This window comes from Manihot esculenta, chromosome 18, assembly GCF_001659605.2.
Source record: "Manihot esculenta cultivar AM560-2 chromosome 18, M.esculenta_v8, whole genome shotgun sequence".
Classification (NCBI taxonomy): domain Eukaryota; kingdom Viridiplantae; phylum Streptophyta; class Magnoliopsida; order Malpighiales; family Euphorbiaceae; genus Manihot; species Manihot esculenta.
The window spans coordinates 3,588,555-3,601,136 of NC_035178.2; the positions used below are offsets into that span (position 1 = coordinate 3,588,555).

Here is a 12,582-nt window from a genome sequence, read left to right on the forward strand (position 1 = left end):
TTACTATATTTTTAACGGCAAAAATAGACAGAAGGATTATTTCGTTGACGGAGAGAAAACATAAGGACGTTTTAATAGGTTTCTGAAAATACAGGGACTAACTTGTTAATAATGGCAATATCCAGGGACTAAATCGTAAATTACCCTTAATAAAATATATTAATTTTAAACTTATTATGTTATATATCTATTTAAATTTGTAATAAAAATAGAATTTAATTGTAAATAAAGTGAGAATTTTAAAATTAAGTTAACTTTAATAATAACTTATAATTTTTTAAACAAATAAAAACATTCTTTTAAATTTGATATATTGTGATCTGTTAATAAATTTTTTTATATTAATTAAAAATAATAATACAAATTTATCTATTTATGAAGTGGCATTTTTTTATTTTTTATTAAAAAATTAATCGAGGCCAATTATTAATTTAAAATTATTTTTATATTTAATTTTTTTAATTCATTATTTTTTTAAAAATAACTTAATTTACAATAAAATTTAAATATATAAATATTCTATAATAAAATTTAATCAAGAATATTTTCGATCAATTTAAATTTAAATAGACTAATAATATAATTAAATAGTTAAATTAAAAATTTTAATTAAATAATTAAATTAAAATTTTAATTAAATAATTAACTTAAAATTTTTAAATAATAACAGATTATAATTATTTTTTTTTAAAATATAGTTTAACTTATGATAAAATTTGAATACAAGTAATTTAAATATTAAAAGAATTCTTCTTTGATAAAATTTAATCAACTATATTTAAATATTAAGAGATTTCTCTAATTATTTTAAATTTAAATAAAATATTAATATAATTAAATACTTAAATTAAAAATTTTAAATAATAATAAATTTATAATTAATAAAATATTATAGGAATAGTTTAGAAAATCTCAGTATTTCCTTTTTTTCACTTTTACATATAGTATAAATTTTATTTTATATAAATTAAAAATAATAAATTTATTATTTTAATTTATATAAAATACAATTATTATGAATTTAATATAAAGCACTACTTAAAAAATTTATTATATAATTTAAGACAAATAAAGAGAGAAATAAGTTTAATTTTATAAGATGCAAAATAAGTTTAATCAAAATAAGTATACTGGATAAATTTAAACATCTTTAAACTATCGTATAACAATATTAAAAGTCCATCTCTTATATAGCAAATCACTAAAAATTTAAATAATACAAAAAAAGATTTTTTAATAAAATTAAAATTTAATTAATGAAATTATATATTTTTTTAGCTAGATCAGTCTCAGTTTTGCTAATTGGAAAAATATATATACATATATAAAAATCACTAATTATTCATTTTCAAAACAATTAAACTTTTTTAATATCCACAATATTTAAAAATAAATAAATTCAAATAAAAATTTAACTTTAGACTTTCGAAATTGTAGAATTATTATATATAGAAAAAGGTGGGAAGTCGTTTTTTTAATTAACTTAGTGAACTTGGCGGTTTGTCGGCAGGAGAAAATAGCATTATTAAATCCAAATTGTAGAGATAAGATAGGCTGTCCTTTATACAAGTAGGAAGCACTACTGTGAACATGTTCTTATCAGAATTCCACTCGGCCACTTAAAAACTCTCCATTTCTTCATTAAGCCCAGAATTACGAAGATAAGTTCTCATCCAATGCCCACATAAATCCACTGGCGGCGTAAAGATCATTGAACATATCCACAACAATGCTTAAGCTTCTAAATTCAAATGATCTGAAAACTGAAAACGACCTCATTTGTATAGGAGCTTTGAACTAAGCATCTGATCAAAGTTCCTGCCGCTCTTGCAGCAATACCCACTAATTGATTTTCAAAATTCACTTATATCTTCATACAGAAACTGATAAAAATCACATCATGTATTGATGAAGTCACCCTACAGGAAAATATCAAGAAAAGAATACAGTTTAGATCAATAAGTAAAGTGATTCTTCTAATGTGCTCTGGACTTGTCATTCATATATCAATTTCAGTGGATATGCCATTACCAGGTGGGCGAGCATGAGACTAACAAGATCATATGATGCTGCTCTGAGTGAAGAAAGAATGTAACCCAGGATCAGAAACAGAGACATGTACTAATGGATGCTTTATTTTATATTATTAACCTGGTAGGAAGTCTAGAATCCAAGACATTATTCAAACTGCAGAAGAAACAGTGAAGCTCATGGATTTTCAAATATTCACAATATAAATTTGGAAGTGCAAGAAAGTTCACATTATATACTGGGAAATCGTCAAACACAAGAGCATTGATGATTATAGCAAAGAAACTCAAAGTTGATAAAATCATTCCTGCGAGAAAGTCGAGGACGACATATCAATTGCAATTGCAACTCCTATCTTCACTGGAAAGTTGTACATCAGGACTTGGGTAGCATACAAGGGAACAAATTTCATCAACTCAAGAAATATAATCATTTTATTTTTTAAATGTAAAGGTAAAAAAGAAAATACAGAACAAGGAATTTGCATTAAAGCAATTAAATAATTGTGTTTCTCCTCCAAGAAAATCAGGAGAGACAGTCAATTGTGATGTTAAAATTCCCCACAGGCAAAGCATGCCAAATTAAATAATTCATTGTCATCCTGGCTTCACCTTTATGATCTAATGGCATGCCACTCATCCTGACATAACCACATGAGTAGGCTTCGCACCTGTAGAAGCAAAAGTTAGAAGAAATCCTTCATATGATGTGAGAAGGCATGCCCTTCCTCGTAGAAATACGAATCATCCGATACGAAGAAACAACTCTGCTCATTGAATGCTCAATCTGCCTCTTCAATGCCCAACTCCGCCGCCTGTGGCTTATCCTCCACCGTCTTTACATAAGCCCCCGCTCTTCTGAGCTCCGCCGCCAAACCATACCCAATTTTTTTGTGTTAACAATATCCTGGCTTCGTCGTTGTGCTTATGATTTCCAGAAATGAATCTCTCTTTGAAACGCTGACGTTTTTTCCCCTTGAGCGACTTCATTCTGTTCAATTTCTTTTGCGCCTCTCGCTCATGAAGCTGCTTAAAATGCTTTTTGGGATCCATATTAGTCGTACATTTCCGGCCACACTCTCCGCAAATGTAGAGCTCGAAGGGAGTGACACGCCCTTTCCTTTCAAGAATGTCCAATTGTTTTCTCTCGCGGCGTTCCTCCACTACCCAATAAGGAAAGTGGATAAAAGCATGGCGATTGGCACAAGCTGATATCTCTATGATGTCTCCAACCCTCTGTGCTAGCTGCTTAGAAAATGGAGAATAGTGGCTAATGATCGAGGGTTTAGAAATGGGAATGAGCTTGTTGTTGGGAATAGCGGTGTCACTGATAAGTTGAGAGAAAATGGAGAAGTGGGTGTTTTAGTAGAGAAGAGGTGATGATAGGATTGCAGAGAGGAACCATTGCTTCTTCAGGTGTTGGAGATACTTGCCATATCCAGGCCATGAAGATACCAACGAAAAATAGTATCCTTCTGAAGAAAATGAGCCATTGGTCCATTTGATTTTTTGGTGTTTAGAATGTGAAACTGGGCTTTCAGGCGATCCAGTTTCCTTCTCTTTCAACAATTCCTACGAATGCCCACAATTCAAATTAGAAATCTTTCCAATTTCTAATGCTCCTAATTTCAGCATCTTCTCCATTATTAATCATGTTTAAACATCCCTCTGATTTTATCAAAACGTAAGTTTAGATAGAAATGTCTTGGAATTTCATGGACACCCAATTTCAACGTCCAATGAGATGTGAATTTTGCTTGTTAATCCCAAATTAAGATTATCCTCATAATTAACCAAGCCAAACTCCACTACTAAATACCAGTCATTCGTTCCTTTCATCATCTTGTCTACAATGGAAGTGACAAAGTTAGCACTTTCTAGGTGGTTTTGCCTCGTAAACAATTTCATTAGAAGATTAGCTGGGAATTTTTTCCCCTTATTTGTCATAAATATTAACTTGTGCATATCAAATCATGGCTGAGCCCAACATAAACTTAATCTTCTATAATAATGAATCTGATAACTATTTGACAGAAATTTGTGTATTCATATACAAGTTTGTATATAAAAATATTCAATTTGACAATAACAAAACTCATTTTCATATAAATTCGTATTTTTCGTGACCACACATATTTAAAATTTTAAATAAATTTAAATTATTTTAAAAATAAAAAAAGAAAAGTTATTATGAACGGAATTAATTTTATTAAATAAGACTATATATTGTATAGCAACTTTCCACCTTAATTTGGTTTTATGTAATCATTATTCACCTGGCTTACATTGTGACAATTATCTTCGCAATAGTGATGATATACTCTTTTTTTTTTTCTTTTTCCTCCAACAATACCAAACAGGATGATGATTTCTTAATTAATGGATTGCTTTTATTAATGTAATTGGAGGAGTTGAATGATGATAACTCAGTACTCTAGTTGGCTTTTGCAATGTGTTTCTATATGGATAAGTTAAATATGGTTTCACTATTTGAAGAATTGAGTCAGATTGCTATTTTTTTTGAAAATAATTCAATAATGCATACAAGCTTATTGACTTTTTATGATAATTAAAGGAATTGTGTCTGAATGGCTGCCATTTGTTTTCCTTTCATTGCTTTTGGTTCTTGAGGGCCACTTCAGTCGCGGTAGCCACAAAAAATAAATCATAAACAAGAACATGCATGGTTCATTTTCAATTCTCTTGTTCCACATGCCCATCTGAAAAAAGAAATAATAATAATAATAATAAAATATTGGCATCTAGCGTATTGAATTTTTTCAGACCAAATAAATCATCTAGCATCGCCGGTAGCCAGCCTTTCTCTGCAGTCAAAGAAGCCAATCTCCCAACCCAGTGCTTTCAGCTCAAAACTAGAGCAGCCAGGGCCTCAAAAGAATAAGAGAAGATCATCCCAACATAACATGAGTTTTGCAGAAATGATGGGAAGATGGGGTCTGTTTTAGCTTTTCAACGCCTTTAAGTGTCGTAGAACAGGAGATTAGTTGGTGGTCTCCAAATAAAAGGTCTATTCTTAGGAACTGAAGTGACAAAATCCACCTGTCTTTTCCATACATTGGTTTGCAAACCTCAGAACTCAGGAGTGAGTGAGGGCGACCCCTCCTCCAATGATGCATGGCTCTTCTTTCTTTTTTTGCAAGGCCATCTTACAAAAGACAAATTTTATACCAATAAAAAGGAAAAAAAAATAATTATAAGTTTTCATTGTATAAAATTTAAAAAATGAAAACCACTCCATTATCTATAAGAGATAAATTTGATATGAATACAATACATTACACAATAAGATAATTTTCACTAGCAAAAAATAAATAATTACTCAAACAAACAAGTTATTTATGAGAAAAGAATTTAATGATAACGCTCACTATACCCCCCACGGGAGAATTCAGGTTTAATTCCTTAGTATTTGGTAGTATTTGCATACGTTTCAGCACCATTGACTCTCCAGCAAAGTTCAGAAGACTGGATTTGATTAACTGTCAATAGACAAATAACTACCAACACATCATACAAGATGAATATATTGTTCCCCTGTTTCCTCTGCTTTTACTTTTTTAACTTTCTTGACTGTCACCGTCTTGTCGATACCAAGATTGTCTCATTGTCCCCTCGTTTAAGATTAAGCTTAATGGGCATTAGCATTTTGACCTGTCTCGCGTTCTAGAAGTGCTTAACAGCCCTTTCTCTCTCTCTCTCTCCCCTTTGAAAGTTAATGTGAAATTATTAATCAAATAATCCGTCCTTTGTTTTTTTTTTTTGTTATTATTTTGATTTTTTTTTTAATATTTCTTTTTAAGGTTCCATATGTAAATCCCATCATACATATCTAAACAAGGCGTAATTTTGTGGTAGAATTTCTCCTAAAAAAGAATTTCACCATATGTACGCCACCTTCGTTCCATTATAGGGACTAGGATCAGTCGTAGTCCACGCCTCCTTCCCTTTCTTTCATTTTCTCCTCTTTCTTTCTTTACAAGAAAAGTAGGCCAAAAAAAAAAGAAAATCTCCAGAACCCACGCCTGCTTAATCCCATATATGATCGAAGAAAGAAAAGAGCACAGGGAAACTTGATTTCTGGAAAGAAGAATGCTTGAATGGGAACGTCTTCTGCTGGTGGTGTTGTCTGTTATTGCCATAGCCATAATTCTCATTGTGTTGATCAGGCGATGTTCTAGTTGCAGACAAGGTAAAGGCGTTGTTGAAACGACGATTACTAGGACAGAGAGCTTGCAAGACGGGATTACAAAGCTTCATCAAGGGATTCTTCACCATCAGCTTGAATTAGACTGCAAAAGAAAAGGAAATTATTATGTCTTCCAACGTGGAGTTTCAACAAGACCTTTGTTCAACTGGATTGATCATCCGTCGCTTATTACAGACGCAGTTGAAAATGGATGGTATAGATTTGGCTTCACAGGTCATATGTCGTCTCCATCAACGAGATCATCCCTCTTGGGTTTCTGTGCGGTTGGCGATAATGGAAGGATAGGGGAGCCGGAGATAAGCTGGGAAGTGTGTCAAGGATCAGCTGATTTCATGCAGAAGATAAGATTAAATTCTGGGTTAAAGAAGGTTAATGCAAGTAATTCTTCTATGTCTGCTTCTTCTGTAATTAGAACCGATTTGCCTTTACCAGGGCCTCCCTTGGGGAATTCAGCTTTTCCACAAGAAGCCTACTTTGAGATCACAATTTTGTATTCTCAAGGTGAGGATCATGACGAGTCCATCAACAAAGATAAGGAAGGCGAGAAGATTAAACTTATCCAAGAAAATTCTAACCAGAAACTGAATTCAGAATCTTTAGTACATGTTAGCAGCAGCCATCAATTCAACAAGATTGAAGAACTGAAGCTCGCTGGTAAAGATGATAAAAAGGAAGAAGCAATTATGTTATCTGTAGGGCTCAGTACTGGAGGTTCTCTTCCTCTGAAACTTCCTGGAAGCTATCCAGGTTCCATAGGATTCAACTCCAATGGTTCAGTCTACCTCGAAGGTAAAATTTCTGCTGTAAATCTGTGAAGTGACACTAGAAAGTTGACAACCCATTAATAAATAATCCTGCAACTTAATTTATCTTCAATGCCAGTGAAAGGTTAATGATATATGGTCCACTATGCCTTAGCCATTAATTATGGAACGTAGAAGTTTTGTTTCTTTAAGCTCAGACCATAAATTGTGGCATGCTTCACTGTTTTTGAGTAGGTATCAAGCGGTTGACCGAATGAAATGATGTAGGTGGGTCAACAAAACAGAGTCATGCAACTATTTACTGTTCTACCTCTGATTTTTACAGGAACAAAATTGGTCTTTGAATCGGACAGAGGAGAATGGACAAGAAGAGACAAAGTAATTGGCTGTGGATTCGATCCAAGGCAAAAGAAAGTATTTTTCACATTAGATGCAGAGCTGGTACATGTAATTCATTGCAAGTCGGAGGAATTTGGGACACCATTATACCCAACAATAGCAGCCAACAATGAGATATTAGTTCTAGTGAATTTTGGACAAAGCGCTTTCAGTTATGCGGCGGCGAATGCTCAACGAACACCTAATCCTTGCTTCATTGGCCCTCTTGTAAATTCCCCTGCTTTGGGCTATGAAGATAGCAAAGAACTCTTCTCAATGGGAAGAATAGATTCTCAATGGCTTAACAGATGTACAGCTAGAGCTACCCACAGCAGCAATGGTTCTAATAACCGGGTAGTTGATTTTGATGAAGAATCTGATGCTGATTTGTTTGAGATTGTCTTGGATGGTTCTGGAATTGGAAGATCTCCAAACAGGTAGCTACAGGAAACAAGCATCGCCAACAATATTCTGCGTCGGTGTTTACTGTTTCTGTTTTGTGTGGCCCGAGCGAGTGGCTTGGATTTGTCTTCTTCTGTAGTTAACATCAGAGAAAATACGACAGAATATAAATAAACAGGTATTGTGCAGGACCATTCTTTACTGAGTTTTCTCATTTGGGGCTATTACATATAAGGAATCAAATCAACGGTACAGGTTTAGAATATCAGTAGCAATTTGTATCAAGTTAAATTTCCTTAAATTTAAAGAAAAATTACTATTTAATCTTTATAGAAAAATTTAATCAATACAAAGACGATTAGAAGCAAATAATAGCGAAGGTCTAACTAAAACTCCCTTGCTTGGAGCCATTTGTGTGTCTGGTCACAGGTTGGTGGGGTATGGCATGGCAGCTTGTAGGGTAGGAGCATCAGGTTTTTGTTTCTAGTAGCTATTATTTGAGAACAAAATAATTTGTGGGGTATATCTTTTATTGCAAGAATGTTTAACTGATAAATATATTTTTTTCTTTTTTCAAATTGATATTATTAGTCAGCTCTATTCACCTAATTTTCTGGCACTGTCAATATCAAATGTCTAAGAAGCTTTCGGTGATTGTTATATTATTATTTTTTCCACAAACTATAATTACAATTAGAGTACACTTGTATAATTTAATAACTCCCTTTTTCAATGTTATTTTTTTACTCGTTTCTTAATCGATTCGATTTGATTTTTATAAATATTAAACTTTTAATTTTTAATTTATTCTATTTAATTTAAAATCAAACCGACTGAATGCTACTTTAAAATGTAAAATATAAAAATTATAAATATAATCAGCAAAATAGTAGATAATTAAAATATTTAAAAGTTATCACAAAAAAAACTAAGATATTAAATATTTTATTCTTTAAAAATAGGAAATCAAGTATTAATAATAGCAAACATTAGGGACCAGATAATAATTTGTCCAAAAAAAAACCCGATTAATTTTGTGATTTGTTGTGCAATTAGGACATTTTGCCATGGCAGCCTTTGTTTGAGAATGAGCTAAGCCCACATATAATGTGGATGGGCTTCACGACTGAACACCAACCCACCTATAATTCAGTTTGACGTAGATGTGTTGCGAATCAAACTGAACTTAGATTTCATTTAAACCTGTATAGTATCTTGTCCAAATTGATCGAATTAGGCCCATTTAGTATTAAGATTTACATATACACACAGATTTCATTCATTCGAGGAGGAAGCCCGATTCCACAGCCCAGGCTAGAATTTTCCTTTTTTTATTTTTTTTGTTATCTGCTTAGAGTATAGAATGTTGCTATTTGCTATAATAAAGCCTGTGGTTTAAAATATTTAGAATTATTTAGAAATTACTAGTAAATATCATATCTTATACAATGATTTCTCAAACTCTCTGTACATGCAAAGTTATAATTTAGAAAATTTTATCATTATTTTTTTATTTTTTTATATATGTGTATCAAATATTAAATGATCTTTTATATAAAGATTCTTGCCTTTTGAAAAATTTTATCAACCTATAGGAGAACTTGTAAATAAACATTTTTTTTATCCAGCAGGAAGGTGAGTTAAGACAAAAAAAAAAAAAAAACAAAAAATGGTAATAGTACTTGGATAAAAGAGAGAGAAAGGGAAAAATCTAAAATATTAATGACGATTCTTCTGTCGACTTAAAAAGATTGCGATTCTTCCATTGATTTATAAATTTATCCAAAAAATTAAATTAAGGAGTTTGACCATAATAGTTAATAAGCTTCTAGTAAATGGACACAGCTGTTGATTATTGAAGAAACAACTGTGATTTTTTTTTATTATTTTTTTATTTTTTATGTCGAAGAAACAAGAGTGATTAGTCAATAGGGACATGTAATTCACAATAAAAAAAAGCAAAAAATAGGACTATAGTGTTGATTAGGTCGGAACACTTTCCAGTTGTGGGACTCCTCATAATAGTATCAATACTCAACACACATTTGATGTGATTTGATTGGTGATTGGATTTATATTTTAAAAGAAAGAGAGAAAGGTGGATGTTGCCGGAAAGTGGAAGAGAGAGGAGGCACCAGCTGCCACCACAACCCCACCACCATTGGAGTCTGGATATATATAGACCTCCATCACCGAAATCCAAAATTTGACGCCATGACCCATGCACATCATGAACGCTATCAATCTCGCACATGTTGTGTTTGTTCTCTTACAATACAAAGCTTTTAGCTTTGGAGCCCATCCATGACTTAAAAAGATGGTATATGGACTGTGAGACTATACATAGATTTTTATAGCAAAACAAGAAGGAATGCCAGTTTTTAACCTACAGAATATGCTATGTAGAAAACGGAAATTAACTTAAGACAAAATAAAGAAGCAAACACAAATTGGATTTTGCATTATCGGATTTGAGTTTGACAGAAGGGCCACAATGATCATAATTATGCCATGTTTTTTTAATGAATATTTACCATACAAACAAGTCAGTTTAAATAATAATAATGGTTAATAAAGGAGAGTGGGCAGTAAGAAATGACAGAATGAAATGGGACAGAAAGATGAGGATATTATAAGGAGCTAAGGATGAAAAGAAAAAGGATTAGGAATAATGTTTTTGATTGTAAAGGAGGGTGACCACTTTCAACATTGGAATAAAGAAATCACACCTGCACATCTACTATTCTACACTTAATAATATATTCCTCTTTGAAAATATCACCCCCCAAAAGAGAAGAAAAAGCAACTTCATTGGTTGTAAATTAAAATCGTGTGGGCTTTCTCAAGCTCTATAATGATCAAGCGCTTAATTGAGCAAAGCATTTGCTTTTCTATGGCCGAAAGTTGATTTGATGAACTACATTGATCTAAGACGTGATTCATGAAAAAATGTGCATAATCGAGGACCTTGCTATAATTTAAAGGATGACTATATTTCTAAACGTATTTTACAATGGCGAAACAAAAAACAAGACTCAGATTTTTGTCCTTGCCAGTTATATATATATATATATATTTTCTGGTTAAGAGGAGATGGGCGTGCCATTTCCTACCCCCAACTTGGGGAACATAATGTCATAACCTGGGAAGTTGCTAAAGAGAGATTTGTAGAGTTATAAATTAATCAATGAGATTCAACTAGATCTATTTTCTAAATTAATCAAAATTTAAATTTTACTTTTATATTTATTTATTAAATAAATTTAATCATTACAAATATTCGATTCATTAAAATTTAAAAATTCAAACCAACACGTGAATATGTCTTAATTAAAATTAATTTGAAATATATCATTTTTAAATTAAAAATTTCATAAAATTATGCATTGATTAAATTATTTATAAATTATTTAAGATTTAACTTAATAAAGACTTAACAAACTTAAATTTATTAATATTGAATTTAAATTAAAAAAAAATCAAATTCAAAAAAAAAATAAAATAAAACCTAAACTCTTCAAAATTTAACTCATTTCAATTCATCTACGCCCCTTGAGATTTGCAGTTCCAACACCATCAGATTTTACTTGGAAGTTCTAGTAATACAATCTCAATTTAAAACTCCAGTCCATACCTAATAAAATTTTCTAGTGAGAAAATTGGCAGGATACATGTCAAGTTGTAGGTGGCATATTATTCATACATGTACCGAATTGTTTGGCATGGAAATCGATTTCTTGCAGGCAAGCCAAGCACCGACTAACCTATTCCAACAGCAGAGAATGCAATTGCAAACCCCCCAAAAATTATTGATTAATCTGACATAAAACAACAAAAACAGAGCCACTTCCATCTACCCTATAGCCAAAATGTCATTATTGATTCATTGAAGTGGCAGGTTAAGGTTTATTTTAAATTATTTCTCAGTTTGGTAAGATGGGTTCAAAAGCAGGAACTACAGTAACCAAATACTGCAGAACACCAACTATAAAACGACAAAACTAATCCACTTCCTGTGGGGTCTGGCTACGCAGTTGTTATTTGGTCGGCATCTAGCCCAACGGTCAGATTGAGAGAAAAATCCAATGAATAAAGAGTTAGGTTGGAGAAAATGAGACTTGGGTTTTGGATCTCTTCAGACATAGTGCTGTAAGAATTGATATATGGGCACAAGTTTTTGCTTAACTTGCAGTCTACCGCACCCATAGAATTGAACAAATAATATTTTACTCAATTTCTTAATTTTCTTCATTTCTTGTCTTTTTCTTGAATTTCAATACTTGGTTAAAAAAATTAAAAAGTTTCAATCACTAGCCAAATGGGATACCAAACTGCAACTTAAAACAAAGTCCAACTTTTATTTTGGTAGTGTAATTTATAGGTGGAGTAAATAAATCAAGATTTTGATGGTTACCCTTTTTTTTTTTTTAATTCATAAATTTTCAGTGTTAGTTTTTGCTCGTTATACTCCAGGAAAGGAAACATGAAATGATGCATCAGCTGCGGCCCACTCGAAAAGGTTGGGCACGCTGTATGATGTGGGTGAGGAGACTCCATCAACCTCCTGTAAATATATATGTTTTTAATGGATGTATAGATATTGGGTAGAGATCAGCATGGTTATAATTGGTAGCTCATATGATTCGGAGCTTCAACTCCAATGCTTGCTGGGTATAGCTTTCAATGAAAACGAAGTGACATATACGTAAGAGATGCCTTATGGTGTCACCAACTTGGAAAAAAAAAATTGCATTGCCCCTGCCTTTCAATGCCATTGATT

The 12,582-nt window shown here is 31.9% G+C and overlaps 1 protein-coding gene and 1 pseudogene across 1 annotated transcript; one reads left to right on the forward strand and one right to left on the reverse strand.

Moving 5' to 3' along the window:
• Window positions 1-1,473: 1,473 nt before the first annotated feature.
• On the reverse strand, window positions 1,474-5,696 carry LOC110606852 (annotated as a pseudogene).
• A 233-nt stretch (window positions 5,697-5,929) lies between these two features.
• LOC110606133 lies at window positions 5,930-8,390 on the forward strand. Its single transcript, XM_021744899.2, has 2 exons — window positions 5,930-7,047; window positions 7,348-8,390. Exons 1-2 carry the CDS (start codon window positions 6,141-6,143, stop codon window positions 7,839-7,841), a joined length of 1,401 nt encoding a protein of 466 aa, XP_021600591.1. The 5' UTR covers window positions 5,930-6,140; the 3' UTR covers window positions 7,842-8,390.
• Window positions 8,391-12,582: the final 4,192 nt, after the last annotated feature.